The following is a 16,672-nucleotide window of genomic DNA, read 5'->3' on the forward strand; positions in this document are numbered from 1 at the left end:
GTGCAAAACCCCGCCTTCCATACGGATCGCCAACTCCGTCCGTACGCGGTAAGAAGCTGGCCGAACGGACCGCACGTGTATTTTTCATGGAATATGCCTTCTCCATCTCAGGGAACCTCCCCCATCATTCGATGGTCGCAGACCATCGAATGCAGGACCGAGTGGTCCACCCGCTTCCGCAACCTCAGACCACATGGACATTTTTCCGTGCAAAAGCAGGGATCTGGGCGGGCAGCTGACATCTGGCGATGTCATATGTCCGCCCCCTACACGTGCGTCACGACTGCATTACCATACGTACGCCCAGCGTTTGCATGGGAACGCCCATGAAACGCGGGGCGTATGCATATGGTAATGAGCCCAAATAGCCCTTCACGCCCCTCTCCACCCCCTGTTCGGAGTGTTCACATTTCATGCAGGATTTGGCCGTACGCCCCACACGCACATGCGCAGAGACGCCTCTGCACATGCGCAGACACAAAACATCGGCGGCACGAACGCACGCGGATATTACTGCACCAAACAGAATAAGGGCCATAGTCACAATGTTACTCTAGTGGCTCAAATAAAAAAAAAAAATACAATAATGACCAATACTATATACCAAGGTTGGACTAAAAATATACCAAGATGCAATTAAAAGATTTGGAACACAATATATGTTTAACTAATTGTTTTGTGATAATGAGTACAGGAATAGACAAGGCTGAGATCTGTTAACACTATATAAATTAGACATCACTTAGAGTTGGATTTACTGTAAGTCCAATTGTGTGTGTATTGCAGTATATGCAGAAACCTATTGCACATACATAGCAAAGCATGTCTTTATTTATCTTGCATATCTCAGAGTATGGACAACCCTATATAACTAGCAAGGCAGAACAAGGACTGACAAATGTGGGTTGGGTGCATTCACATAATTGCAACATTTCTCAATGTTATTGACTGTAGACCTGAATGCATCTTCTTTCTTAGAAGGCATATCTTTTATAATGACATGTACCAATGATGATGACACTAGTAGCACTATCTACTTGCTTCTAATTGGCTGTTTGCATATAGACCTATCAATCTAATGTATGTGTCTGGTGATTAATGGAGCTATGATTAATTAGTTTACATTACAGCTATATGATGTCAAGTTGTGTCTGTCTAAAGTGGTAAACAATAGATATAGAGGGGTTTATATTAGAGTTGAGCGAGTTCGGTTTTACTTGGATTTACTCAGTTCTTTTTGTTAAATTATCAACATTTTGGATTTTTATGATTGGCTATCCGCTGTCACGTGTTTTGGATAGCCAATAAGATCCCGCTTTAAGATCCAAGTAAATCTGAGTAAAACCAAATTCGCTCACCCCTAGTTTATATATACAGTAATTATATTTTATAAGGAAGAAATTACTTTTCATGTATTAATAACATTGTCATTGTTATTATTGTACAAATAACTACATTATTTTATATTGTGTAGTAATAGGGTAATGTTAATTTACACTGTCAAGTATTGTAACAAGTCCAAATGTGTGCAAATTCACTCATGTAATTCTAATATTTTGCAATCTTAATTCTCTTTAATACAGTAATTGACTCTGAGAAAAACAATATACAGTACTAAAAACAATTGTTGCTAAAGTAATAATAGCAGCAGTTCCAGGTATATTTTTAAACTGTTTGCCTGAATGATATTATCCAAGTTAATAAATAGGTAATAGAATAGTCTAAGGAAATTGTTAGTAAAGGAGGCGCACATAAACGTGTGGATGACTACACTCTACTGGCTGCCCATTAAAGAAGGATGGAAAAGACGCCCTTACTTGAAGCCTAGGAACAGCCACTGGAGCCATATCCATGAAAGCAGCATCAAAATGATAGAGATTGGAATGCAGAGTAGAAACCATGTTCCGAAATTAATCTCGGTGCACTTAGGATAGCGCCTAGAATTAAAAAAATAATACAAATAATACAAATCAGAAAGCTGCATTTATGTGTGACAACCATAAGGATTCACTTAAAACAATATGTTCTCTCATTGTTCTCAATTAACAATTTAACCCCTTCGGTGGTGGAGTTTTTTTCAGGGAGCACTTCCCACTGGGCGAGTTTTCTCTGGGGAGCTCTCTAAAAAAAAAAAACACCACTGTGTCCCCAGGTCTGGGAAGGGCCGCTGAACTGTCTATAAGCCGCTGCCAGGCCCTGTGCCCCGGCACCCCGTTCCTTAATGTGGCAGCCTGGATTGTCATAAGCCGGCGTCGCAGGCTGTAATACAACAGTCAGGGAGGGGCGGGATGAGGCGGAGGCGCGGCGGAGGAGAGAGAGCCCGGTGCTAATCACTGGCAATCCTGAGAATTTTCCGGGCTTGCCAGTCTGGACATTAAGGCATAGCCCGGAAAATTCTCGGGATTACCAGCGAAGGGGTTAATATTGTTAATATTGACATATAAGGGTTCTATTATAAGAAAATAACTAAAAAAGGAATAAGGCACCTGTATCTCTACCCCCCCCCCCCTTCCCCTGGAATATCCATTGTGTTGTCTCTTATACCCTTATGTTAATGCTCCACGGTAAGAAACACATGTTATTTTTCAACTATATCTATATAACTTATGTATTTAACTCAATTCAAAATAGATGGCATTTGATGGCTATAGTAAATGTCAAAATATACAAGATAATCAGCAGTTCATCTATAATATGGAGGGATGGTACTGCCTGTGACTCTCAGCTTTCTCCCACCCTAAAGCACAGGCTTTTCCTATACGTTCTACAAATGCAGAGCTATCTGGGAACTACCAGTTGGCTCTGGCTCCTGGTAAAGTAAGTTCAACTGAAGTTTCTGTAGAAAAAACAAAAAAATACTCTTTCACAGAATAACATCTATTTAAGCTCATTCTGATTTGTAAGATATTGAACAGCCACAGGGTGCTATACTATGCAATTGAGATTCACATGCAGCAAGAGGCATCTGAAATAGATAGACATCTTCAAGATCCAAGTACTGCTTTAGAGTACACAGTATCAGATCACCCTCGTGAGTCACAATCTGTGGCCATTGGTCAGATGGTAGCAGACCTTGGTCAGTTTGCTTAAACCATAGCTTACGCAGACTAGAAATCGGTCAGTTGGGTCCAGGAAGTCTACATTTGTCAATGCAAACTCTGGGCTCAGCATGCCTACAAAAGGGTGGCGACATGCGAAACAAGTTCTGTCACCACCTCCAAGCATGTTTCCAAACAAAATTGCAAGATCCATTCTGCATATTCACACAAGAGGTCTTGCACATGCACAGACCACCATACATTGTACAATGATTAGCATCATGCCTCACAGCTGGATTCCTGTTTCCTTCCACAATTCTAAACAGATGTGCCTGATCATTCTGAAGGAAGTGGGCGGGCAGCTGACATCCGGTGTTTTCAGCTACCCGACCCTGCCACGCACGTCACTGGGTGATATCTATAGGAACGCCCAACGTTTTCATGGGAACACCCATGAAACACTGGGCATTCCATGGACGAGTACCCCAGTCCACCACTGGCCACAATGTTGGGTGCATGCACCTGGCGAACAATCTGTTTAGCACGGACGCATGCATCAGGCGCATGCACATGCGCAGAAATGCCCATTTCAAAAACATTGCATTCGCATGCAAGTGAATGGACCTGAATAAGGTCCAATGAGTGCATTATTGTAACTTATTGTGTTGTTACAGTGTGTACAGTAGCAGGAGTGGATGCGATCGCTAAACTGACCATCAGAATCCCTTCCCCAGATTCCCAGCTCTGCAATCCCAATGATCACAATCCTAACAGATCCCACAGTGAGAATTAGGGTTTGAGCTAGGCACCAGTGAGTGGGTTAGGTTAAGCAGCATGAGGGAAAAGTTAGTGTTAGGCTGCATGAGGGAACAGTTAGGGTTAGGATGCTGAAGAGAATAGTTAGGGTTAGGTTGCTAATGGGGATTACTAGGGTTAGGCCGCAGAATGGTATGATTAAGGTCAGGCTGCTGAAGGGGACAGTTAGGGTTAGGCTGCCAAAGAGGATGGTTAGTCTGCAGATGGGGTTGGTTTAGGGTTAGTGTTAGGGTTGCCCAGAAGGTTACTCAAAATCAAAATGTATTTTTGAATGTATAACAATTCAAATAATGTGTAACTTTATGTTTTAACCAAGCAATGTTTGGCTTAATTCTGCTAAGAGATGCGGAACTGTGCTTACGTTTGAAACTGTTCAGCAAAAATCAAGTTAGTTGATGTTCCAGTAATGGTGGTGAGTCCGCCAATTGTAGATGAATAAGCTATGCACAAACACATTGCTTTGCACATCATGTGGTCCTTTTTACATCTGTATCTATTTTCACAAGCTGGTTGAGTCTGCAACAAAACCAGAAAATTAACATTACTTTTGAGTTACAGTATCAATGACAATGTAAATGACCTCCTACGGTACATCAATGCTCATATTGTACATACAGAAAAAAATAGGTTTACCTATAAATGGAAAAGTGTCAGTCAAGTGATTCAGTAAAATCAATCTATTAAATGCAATTTTACCAAAAAAGTTGGGAAATATTAAAAGTGAAACAATTGTAAGGGGTGTGGTTTGACAGCATGCCAATCAAGATACTGGTGGTCAGTACCGCCAGTATTCCGACAGGGGGGAGCGAGTACAGGGGTCGGTGGCTTGCTACGATCTCCACAGATTATATTCTTTCTCTATGGGGGTTGTGGACCCATGCAAGGAAGAATAGCCCCTGTCAGTCGGGATTCAAACTGTCTGGCATTTGAACAGTTGGGATTAAGATGTCAGTATACTGACCGTCAGGTTCCCAACCATTGGGCCAGCATCAGAAGTCCATCATAATTTATGCAAAATATGAACAGAATCGTTAAAACCGTTCAGAAGTTATTTGATACTGAAAGCGAGATGTTCTCAAGTCTGTCTTTCTGTGTCTCAGACCAGACCCTGCTCTGAATGCCGTCATCTTTCTTTTCAAATATCTAGTTCACTACAGGTGGCGCCAATCATAAACTAACAGAGAAGCCCAGAAGCAGAGCATTTTGTAATTGATGGAAGGGGTCATGTTGTAGGGTCAAAAATAATAATGCTGTAAGCATAACTGGACAGGAAAAATGTTCCTGATACATAATGTGTACAGTTCTTAATAATGTTGTTTGTACTACTGTTGTAGTCAGAAAACAGACTGCAGAAAACTTGCAATGGATTAAAGATATATGTAGCCCCAACATTTGCTGAGCAAGCTACTGACTGAGCGCCTTCGTCACGCCCACTTCCACAAAATGCAAATCAGCCATAACCCTACACTGCACTTAAAGCTTTGCCAAAAATGCAGAATTGATCTAGCTTTAAAATGCTTTAAATCTTGAGGCAAGTGCTTAGATCCTGGCAGGTATGATGGGCAAGAAGCCTAAACAAAACCCAGGAGCTGACACCTAACAGCTGTGCTGTGAGCAGATACTATTATGTACAACAGTATTAACATAATAAACTGACTTGGAAAGCAACTGCATTGCTATTTTATCAACAACTGTCACAGAATTTTCCAAACACAAAAGTAAACATAATTGGTGGTAGTTTTGTAGTTATTAGTATTAGACTAGTCTCCGCATTACTAACATTTATGTTCTATGCAACACCAGAGATAAAGAGGCTTATTCGCAAGGCTTCGAATTCACAGCCTTTGCGAGCCTTGTGAATGGTGGCCTGACCGCCACCCATTTGCAGCGTGTGTTTGCACGCAGTGGCTTCAAATGTATATTTGACACAAACATCCATTCGCAGCCTGTGGGGGAACACCCAGATCATTCGATGGTTGCTGACCATCGAATGATGTGGAAGGCAAATGCACATCTATGGTTGCTCAGAGCAACCTTAGATGTGCCTGATCATTCTGAAGGAAGTGGGGGGCAGCTGACATCCGGTGTTTTCAGCTACCCGACCCTGGCACCCACGTCACTGGGTGATATCTATAGAAACGCCCAGTGTTTCATGGGAACACCCATGAAACACTGGGCGTTCCATGGACGAGTACCCCAGTCCACCACTGGCCAAAATGTTGGGTGCATGCACCTGGCAAACAATCTGTTTAGCGTGGACGCATGCACATGCGCAGAAATGCCCATTTCAAAAACATTGCATTCGCATGCGAGTAAATGGAACTGAATAAGGTCCAATGAGTGCATTATTGTAACTTATTGTGTTGTTACAGTGTGTACAGTAGCACTACAGTTTGTTTCATAAATGTGCTGCATTTATTTTTGTTTTGCTTTTTATGTGTATTTTGAGAAGTGAAAATAAAATATAAGCATTGAAGGGTACTTGTTTCCTAGCACGGCACCTGCTATTTTGATTGTAACGCGTCGATCGCATCGCATGCAACCAAATCGCCTGCAATGCGATCGACGCGATATTTACATCGGAACCAATGTAAAATGCCCCCCAGACCCCAATTTTCATTGTATACCCACCCTGATGGGTCAAATGCCCCCCCATTGTTAACGCCACCCCACGATGAACGCCAACCCGATGCGTGGCGAGCGCAGTGAGCCTGCGAGGGGCGGCGATACGCGTCCTACGACCTTTTGATACCCTTACTATCCACGTCGGCGTTGATTTGATTTTATATAGTAATCAACTCCACGCCGACGTGGGGGTATGAAAAGGTCGGAGGACGCGTACCTCGCATTCAGGTTGTCATTCATCGTGGGGTGGCGTTAACAATGGGGGGGGGGATTTCATGTGTAAAATACCCATAAGGGTGGGTACACAATGAAAAATCGGGTCCAATGGAACATTTAACATTGTTCCCTATGTAAAATTGTGTCCATTGCATCGGTCGCATCGCATGCCATGCGATGGACGCGATTTTTTAATTGTCGGGGAATAGGCTAAAAATAGCCCTGAAATCGCGTCGGTCGCGATATATTTTACATAGTATCAACTGTGAAAGATAAACAATACATACATATAGTTACCAAGTTAAAAACAATGTGGTGAATCAATGAATGTGCTGAATTAATATGCATACCAATGTTCTTATTGGTTAATAATTACAATGATGCATATCTGACAATAAATTAGATAAAATTACATCCTATTACTCAAATAAAGAGATTCCAATTTAGCTGGTCATTTAATCAAGCCAGTGGTTTTACATGGACTGGTATCCCCATAGGGGAAGTATTACGTTTCTCCGAAACTGAAATGGAAGCTGTACTGTTCAAAGAACGATTAATGGATACAGCAGGGGGAATTACCCCAGAAGAAATCCATAATACATTATTCAAAATGAAAAAGAGAGAAACAGACTTCCTACTGCATGGGATTACATTGGGCCTTATTCGAGTTCACTCTTTCTGACAAAATCCTTCTTAGATGGACAAAACCATGTGCACTGCAGGGGGGCAGATGTAACATGTGCAGATAGAAATAGATTTGGTGATTTTTTGGTGATTCTTTGCAGGGTAAATACTGGCTGCTTTATTTTAACACTGCAATATAGATCTCACTTTGAAGTAAAACCCCACCCAAATCTAATTAGATCTGCACAAGTTACATCTGCCCCCCTGCAGTGCACATGGTTTTGTCCATCTAAGAAGGATTTTGTCTGAAAGAGTGAACTCGAATAAGGCCCATTGTCCGAATACATTAGTGAAAATAAAATCCCTAGGGGATTTAGGGTTCGGAATACCCCAACGATTGGTAGGCATACCAAAGAATTTGTACGTCACTGAATAGCGATACTGAATAAATGCTCTCTGGATATGATGACGCTGGTGGTGGAGGAGTCCGCCAAAGAATTAAAAACAATTCAAGATAAGATCACCAACTTTGAATTGGAACATAAAACCTTCAGTATGCAAGAGATGCCTGATAAATGGCAGGATAAGCTGAACTTCCAAGTACTTAACTACAAGAAAGAATTGATTGCCTTCAAAAAGCAAAAATTTGAAGTAGTTAATAAAGACTAGGAAGAATTGAGTGTGTACAAATGAATATCTGGTAACAGTGAGCGAGCAACTAGGAGATGAGGTAACCAGAGACGCTACCAGCCTCGCAACAGACAATACTCAAGTGACCCTCAATCCTCATCCTGCGATGAAACAAGTGATGCCCGTGAAGGCCCCTCCAATTACAATAGACCCCCTTTATGGGTAAATACGCAGACAGGACGCGGCGAAAGAACAGACCTGTCAGGAGGGGAGGCAAAAATAAGAGGAAGAAGCAGTGGACGGGGATGCAGGATAAACAAGTAGTATTTAACTTGTCTGGGAGAGACCTTAACCCAATTGAGATGAGGGTTTTAGGCAAAGGCTTAGGCTTTGTGCCGACAACAGATTTTAAGCCCTTTGATTGGAAGGTCGACCAACTTCACCTAAGGAGACGACTGCCTCTCAGAGAGTATTTTGGTGATAAACCACCTACCACAACAGAGACTAAGAGATCTAGATTAAAGCCGAAATCCAAATTTAATACCCACTCTAATAACACTACTATCTCTGGCTTCATGGATATTCTCAACGTCCAAGTGAAAAACGACGCAGCAACTACAGACAAGAAATGGAATAATTTGACCCATAAAAAACCTTAACAGTTATAAGGACATCTGCATAAGACCTGTGGACAAAGGCAGGGTAGTCATTGTCATGGACGTTAATAAGTACTGCACGGAAATCTACAAACAACTTGGGAATTAGGACGTATATGGTTTATTAGCCAGGAATCCAACGGATGCATACAAAGCAGAAATAGATCAGATTTTGATGGAAGCGAAAGAGAATAAAATAATTGATTTAGATGTGTACAATTTCCTCAAGAATGATTTTCCTAGGGTTCCCCTTTTATATACCCTCCCTAAGATCCACAAGGATATGTCAAACCAGCTTGGAAGACCCATTGTGTCTGCGAGAGACTCCTTGTACAACAACATCTCCAAGTACTTGGACTTCTTTCTGCAGCCGTGTGTCCAGGCGGGTGAGACATATCTGAGGGACACCACAGATCTTTTGGTTTCACTTAACAAACTGGGTGATGTCCCGGATAACACCTGGATGGTGACCCTGGACATCACCAGTTTGTATACAAGCATTCCCCACAGGGAAGGATTGAGAGCTATTGGAGAATTGATTAGAACACATTCTGACTATTTTGGTCCCAACCCCGATTTTTTCATGAACATATTACAATTGATTTTGGAGAGAAATTATTTTTTCTTTAATGGTAGATATTACATCCAGAAAACTGGGGTTTCAATGGGATCAAATGTGTCTCCGACATATGCAAATGGGTACATGAGACACATTGATTATCAATTCTTCTTGAATTGTGATTTTAGGGATAAAATCCTTTATTACAAAAGGTATATAGACGATGTAATCCTTTTGTGGAGAGGAGGGTATGATTTGATGCATGAGATTAATAACACCAATTGTCCCATCAAGCATACTTCCACTATGAGTCTGGAAGAGATCCATTACTTAGACGTTACCATCAAACTGCAAAGTAATACAATTGTAACCAGTGTATATACCAAGAGCACTGATAAAAATACAATATTGAGAGCGGATAGCTTTCACCCCAAATCCACCATCAACAGCCTCCCCTTCTCTCAATTTTTGAGAGCTAAGAGGATCACTAGTGATCCGGGTACCCTAGACACCACTCTTAACGAAATGTCAGATAAATTTATGGAACGCGGTCATAGTGAATCTACCCTCCACTCAGCCAGACAAAGAGTGGATAAAATCTCCAGACAGCAATCACTGGAACCCAAAAATAAACAAACATCTGACCCTAATATCAATTGGGTACAAAAATATCACACAGCATCCGGAAACAACTGGCCAGTCATACAAAACGGATTTCAAAGCCTTAAGAAAACGGGGGTGAGACACTGTTACGAGAGGGGCAGAAGCATCCGTGATTGGGTAGTGCATAGTGACGTGACCAATCAACTAAAGGAATCTACGATGAGAACTAGAAAAAGTAATGGATGTTACAAATGCACTGGCTGCAAAACTTGTAGCCATATGATATCTGGCAAATATTTCTGTCATCCATAAACTGGACAGAAATATTTTATTAATCATAATTTAACATGTTCCAGCCCATTTATGTAGGCAAGACCATGCGTACCTTTAAGGAATGCATGACACTACATAGCTCCTCAATAAGTGCTGCAATTAAAGGCAAAGGCGGGGACAAACCATTAGCTAAACACTTTGCGGAAGCGAAGCACAATTTGGCCAGCTTTCGGCACATGGTCATCGACCATGTACCTGATGATGGGAGAGGAGGTGACAGACACCTTAAATTATTGAAGTGCAAAGCTAAATGGCTATTCACACTAGATACCCTGAAACCCAAAGGGTTAAATGACCAGCTAAATTGGAATCTCTTTATTTGAGGAATAGGATGTAATTTTATCTAATTTACTGTCAGGTATGCAGCATTGTAATTATTAACCGATAAGAACATTGGTATGCATATTAATTCAGCACATTCATTAATTCACCACATTGTTTTTAACTTGGTAACTATATGTATGTATTGTTTATATTTCACAGTTGATACTATGGCCCTTATTCTGATCGGTGCGGCCCGATCAGAATATGCGGCCACGACCGTGCAGGCGAATCCCCGCCTTCCATACGGATCGCCACCTCCGTCCGTACGCGGATATGTGGCGATCCGCATGAAATTGGACGGGGATACGCCTCCTCCGACTTGGGAGCAGCCCCTGCATTCGATGGTCGCCGAACATCGAATGCAGGGCCGCACGCTCCACCAGGTCCCGCCACACAAGACCACACGGACACTTGTCCGTGTGAAATCATGTATGGGGGCGGGCAGCTGACATCCGGCGATGTCAGATGCCCGCCCCCTACACACGCGTCACGGCCTCATTACCATGCATACGCCCCGCGTTTGCATGGGAACACCCATGAAACGCGGGGCGTATGCATAGGGTAATGAGGCTAAGTAGCCCCTTACGCCCCTCTACGCCCCCTGTGCGGCGTCTCAAGAATACGTGCGGCGAAATCGCCTGCACATGCGCAGAGTGACCTCTGCACATGCGCAGACGATCACCATCGGCGGGACGAACGCATGCGGAGAAATCCGCACCGATCAGAATAAGGCCCAATGTATCATTGCCGGGGTTGGGTGATTGGCTCCCCCTGACGTCATCCAGCATCACAGTACGTGGAGTGTCACAACTGAAGGGCTGGATGAAGTTGTGTGGTGTGTAGCAACCGGAGACGGACCAGAGGAGGAAGGATTAAATCGTGCAGGTTTAATAATAGAATTCATAAATGGAACAATACACACTTGAATACTTTCTTTAAGTGGCAGTTAATGGAAATAATAATTGAGCCAGCACGGCACTTTGAAAGAAGAAAAGTTCATTTAAATAATGACAGTTCAAGGCACTGAGGACGGCAGGCTGGGGTCTTGAAGAATGAGAGGATCCGGAAAGAGAATGTACTTGATGGTATGAAGGATCCTTGAAGACTGAAAGAAGATGGATGATGACTGAAGAATGAAGAATTAGCTTGGAAGCAGAAGACTTAAAGAGCGAGGCCAGGGAGCTCAGGGATGCAGGCAGGAACCAGACTGTGGAGAGAACTGGCAGCGATGGGGTTAAGCAGAACCTGGATCAACCACAGAGCACTGGAAGCAAGGCACCAAGTCAGGAGAGGTGAGTCAGAGAGCCGGAGTCAGCTGGGAGCTGTGAATGCCTCTGGAGACTCTTTGTACTGACACTGAACAGGCCTAGGCAGATCCCCTATATCCCTAGAGGGCGGCTGCCATTGGCTGTCAGGACAGTATGGGTGGAAACCTCAGACATGAGCCAATCTGCTATTTGCCCTTAACCAAGATGGCGGCGCCGGCCTCCCGGCGCCCCTACAGCACACACCGCTACACTTGCCGGCGTCCCACGCTGCCTGCTGCCCACCAGACTGCCGCTGCCTGCTGCCGCTGACCTGGAGACCACTACACGCTAGCCGACGGCCGGCGCGGACGGGTGAGTAGTATGCCCGCCGCACACCGCCGCGGCTGCGTGTGACAGTACCCCCCCCTTTCTGGGTGACCCCAGGGCACCTACGCACCTTGTGTAGATTCCTTTGAAAGAATTGTCTCACCAGACGGGGAGCATGGAGGTCTGCAGCATCAACCCAGGAATTCTCTTCAGGACCGAATCCAAGCCACTCTACCAGATACTGAAGATGGGTATTGCGACAACGAGAGTCGATAATGCGCCTCACCTCGAACTCTGTCTCTCTCTCTGAGCCAATCTTGGGCGGCTTAGGCACCTTCTTCTGATATAAGTTCAATCTCAAAGGCTTCAGAAGAGACACATGGAAAGAATTCAATATTTTTAAGGAAGAAGGGAGCTGTAGTCTGTAGGCCACCGGATTAATCACTTGAGTGATTGGGTACGGCCCGATGAACCGAGGAGCCAGCTTCATGGAGGGTAACCGAAGGCGTATATGGCGGGTAGACAGCCATACTCGATCTCCAACCTTTAATTTAGGAGCTGCTCTTCTTTTTCTGTCCGCCATCCTTTTATATCGAGCGGATGCTTTGAGGAGAGCGGTATGAACGTCTGACCAGATTTTTGCAAACCGTTGTAGACAAGAAGCAGCTGCAGGGACATCGGACGGAGATAAGTCTGAGAACTCTGGAGATCGGGGATGTTTGCCAAAGACAGTAAAAAAGGGAGTGGTGCCGGAGGATGAATGATAGGAGTTATTGTGCGCAAATTCCGCCCAAGGCAGAAGGTCTACCCAGTCGTCTTGAGAGGAAGAGATGAACAAACGAATGAAGGCCTCCAAGTCCTGGTTGACACCTTCCGTCTGTCCGTTGGTTTGTGGGTGGAAAGCAGTGGAGAACTTGAGCTTGACTTGTACAGCGGAACAGAGGGCCCTCCAAAACTTTGCGACGAACTGTACTCCACGGTCGGATATAATCTCTTTGGGCAACCCATGGAGTTTGAAGATGGTGGAAATGAAGAGCTGAGCCAAAACTGGAGCGGATGGGAGGCCTTTCAATGGGAAGAAGTGCACCATTTTAGAAAACCGGTCAACTACCACCCAGATTACCGTATGCCCTTTGGAGGGAGGAAGTTCGCAGATAAAGTCCATAGACAGATGGGACCATGGTTCTGTTGGTATGGCTAGCGGTAGAAGAGGACCGGCAGGGGACATTCTGGAGGACTTATGCTGAGCGCATTTTACACAGGAGGCAACAAAGCTGGTTACATCGCGACGAATGGTAGGCCACCAGTATGAACGCAACAGGAACATTAAGGTCTTCTGTGCCCCCGTATGCCCTGCAAAACGGGAAGCGTGTGCCCAGGACAGCACTCTCTTGCGGAGATTGAGAGGAACGAAGGTCTTGCCTGGTGGGGGTGAAGGCTGGACTGTTACTTGAGCAAAGACCAGCGGGTCGAGGATTGGTCGAGGCGGAGTCTCAAGGTCTGCTGGGGTTTCGAAAGAGCGTGAAAGAGCATCGGCCTTGGCATTCATCGTCCCGGGTCTGAATCTGATTTGAAAATTGAAACGTTCGAAGAACATGGCCCAGCGGGCTTGACGAGCATTGGGCGTGCTTGAGGAATGAGAGATTCTTATGGTCGGAATATACAGTGATTTTATGTCGTGCCCCCTCCAGGAGGTACCGCCACTCCTCCAATGCTGATTTGACTGCCAGTAACTCCTGCTCCCCAATGGGGTAATTCTTTTCCGCTGGAAGAAACTTCTTGGAGAAGAAGGCACATGGGTGAAGTTCCTGGTCCTCCCCTCTCTGCGACAAGATTGCCCCTACCCCTTCTGAGGATGCGTCCACCTCAAGAATGAAGGGTTTGTCTAGGTTTGGTTGGAGAAGGATTGGGGCGGAGATAAAAGCATTCTTTAGTTGCTGGAAGGCTTGAGAGGCCTCAGGTGACCACTGACTTGGATCTGACCCCTTACGGGTTAGAGCAGTAAGAGGTGCAGCAAGGGTGGAGAAGTTCCGGATGAAGCGACGATAATAATTTGAAAAGCCCAGGAACCTCTGGATGCCTTTGAGCGTGGTGGGGGCTGTCCAGTCTAAGATGGCTTTTACTTTTTCTGGATCCATCTCTATCCCAGTGCTGGAGAGGATGTGACCGAGGAATGGAATGGAAGTGACCTCAAAGACGCACTTGTCTAGCTTGCAGAATAGTTTATTTTGGCGAAGACGCCGCAGGACTTCAGATACCGTTTGGCGATGGAGATGGAGGTTAGACGAGAAGATGAGGATGTCATCGAGATACACCACAATGGAATGATACAGCAAATCTCGAAATATGTCGTTTACAAATTGTTGGAAGACGGCTGGAGCATTGCAAAGACCAAATGGCATCACCAGGTATTCGTAGTGGCCGTCTCGGGTGTTGAAAGCCGTCTTCCACTCATCTCCAGAACGGATCCCCTCTTAGATCCAGTTTAGTAAAAATAGAAGCCCCTCGGATCTTGTCAAAAAGTTCGGTGATAAGGGGTAAAGGATAGCGGTTCTTGATCGTGATATCGTTCAGACCCCTGTAGTCGATACACGGCCAGAGAGTTCCATCTTTTTTTTTTTCGAAGAAAAACCCCGCTCCGGCTGGCGAAGTAGATGGGCGAATGAACCCTTTATTCAAGTTCTCACGAATGTAGTCAGACATAACCTTGGTCTCAGGTAGAGACAAGGGGTAGATGCGGCCCCGAGGTGGAAACTTCCCAGGCATCAACTCAATCGGACAGTCCCAGGGACGATGAGGCGGCAGGGTATCGGCACCTCCCTTGCTGAAGACGTCAGAAAAAGCAGAATATGGTGTGGGTATCGACAAGGGTGAAGCTGGTGAAGACGAAAGACTGGGGCCTCCCTCTTCTTGAGGATTAGTTTGATGGAGTGGAATGACACGAGGCATGCAAGTAGTTAGGCAGTTCGTACCCCAGGCTTTGATCTCCATACTGGACCAATCAATATGAGGATTGTGTTTAGCAAGCCATGGTAGGCCCAGGACTACCTGGTGTGACGACTGAGGAAGGACCAAAAACTCTAGAGTCTCTTGATGTAAAGCACCCACAAGAACCGTCACAGGATTGGTTTGAAGAGTGATTTGCCCACTGCTGATGCGACTCCCATCTACTGCAGTGAGGACCAAGGGATGGACCAAAGGTTGCACCGCCAAGGAATGTTGAAAGACGAAAGAAGAAGAAAGGAAGTTTCCAGCCGCTCCGGAATCTAGTAAGGCCTGAATCTTGATTTTCCCCTGAGGGCACACAAGGGTAACCGGAATGGTGGAAACAGTTGAGGAGGGAGATGAAAGCAGAACTCCTAACCTGACCTCCCTCGGGGAGGTTAGGAGCGGTCATTTCCCAGACGCAGTGGACAGGAAGACAGCAGATGAGCGGAAGAACCGCAGTACATGCAAAGATTCTCTCGACGTCTACGGGATTTTTCTTCTAAGGAGAGCCGGGAGCGGTTGATCTGCATGGGTTCATCTGGTGGTGTAGTTGTGGAGGAACCTGGTCTAGGAACAGGAACAGCGTTGGTGGTGAAACGAGTGCGGAGACGATCGGAGCGATTTCTCTCTAGTTGACGCTCCTGCATCCGTAGATCTACTTTGTTGCACAAGGAGATGAGTTCAACCAAAGAAGCAGGAGAGTCACGGGTAGTTAATTCGTCCTTGATACGACCTGCCAGCCCATTCCAGAAGGCGGAGACGAGAGCTTCTTCGTTCCATTTTAATTCCGAAGCCAGAGTCTGGAACTGCACAACATATTGTCCCACTGAACGACTACCCTGGCGAATCCTCAGGATCTCAGTAGCGGCAGAAGACACTCTGCCAAGTTCGTCGAAGATGCGACGGAAAGAGGTAATGAAAGCTTCATAGTCATTGAGCAGGGGATCAGCGCGTTCCCAGAGAGGGGACACCCAGTCCAGAGCTGACCCTGCCAGGAGAGACACAATATATGCCACTTTTGCCTTGGAGGTAGGGAAGTGAGATGACTGTAAGGTGAAATGAACATCGCATTGGTTCAGAAACCCACGGCATCCCTTCGGTGAACCATCATATTTGCTGGGGGTTGGTAATTGCATATGATGAGGAACTACGGGTCCAGGTATGGGAACAGGAACTGGAACCTCTGGTGCTGTAGCCACAGAAACTGAGGGAGCCGCCTGGGGCGGAGACAAGGCCTGAAGAAATTGAGCCACTTGGCGTTGGGTAGCCTCTACTTGCTCCAAACGAGCCACGATGCTGTGAAATGCGTCCGCCATGGAAGCCTGTTCTTCACCCGACTCCATCGGGTCAGTACAAACTGTCACAACTGAAGGGCTGGATGAAGTTGTGTGGTGTGTAGCAACCGGAGACGGACCAGAGGAGGAAGGATTAAATCGTGCTGGTTTAATAATAGAATTCATAAATGGAACAATACACACTTGAATACTTTCTTTAAGTGGCAGTTAATGGAAATAATAATTGAGCCAGCACGGCACTTTGAAAGAAGAAAAGTTCATTTAAATAATGACAGTTCAAGGCACTGAGGACGGCAGGCTGGGGTCTTGAAGAATGAGAGGATCCGGAAAGAGAATGTACTTGATGGTATGAAGGATCCTTGAAGACTGAAAGAAGATGGATGATGACTGA

At 45.1% G+C, this 16,672-nt stretch overlaps 1 protein-coding gene across 2 annotated transcripts in view; it reads right to left on the minus strand.

The window, feature by feature from the left end:
• The window catches only part of SLC13A1 (solute carrier family 13 member 1), a 67,375-nt gene that overhangs the window by 16,847 nt on the left and 33,856 nt on the right, over positions 1–16,672 (minus strand). For both annotated transcript variants that reach the window (XR_014473435.1, XM_083182847.1), the window contains exons 9-10: positions 4,216–4,370; positions 1,818–1,937 (exon numbers count right to left, since the gene is read on the minus strand). Coding sequence is in view for 1 of the 2 variants with exons in the window: in XM_083182847.1 (XP_083038973.1) it covers positions 1,818–1,937; positions 4,216–4,370 (275 nt within the window). In the remaining variant the exon portion in view is untranslated. The remainder of the gene's footprint in view (positions 1–1,817; positions 1,938–4,215; positions 4,371–16,672) is intronic.

Source organism: Crinia signifera, chromosome 4 (genome assembly GCF_055691185.1).
Source record: "Crinia signifera chromosome 4, ASM5569118v1, whole genome shotgun sequence".
Lineage (NCBI taxonomy): Eukaryota > Metazoa > Chordata > Amphibia > Anura > Myobatrachidae > Crinia > Crinia signifera.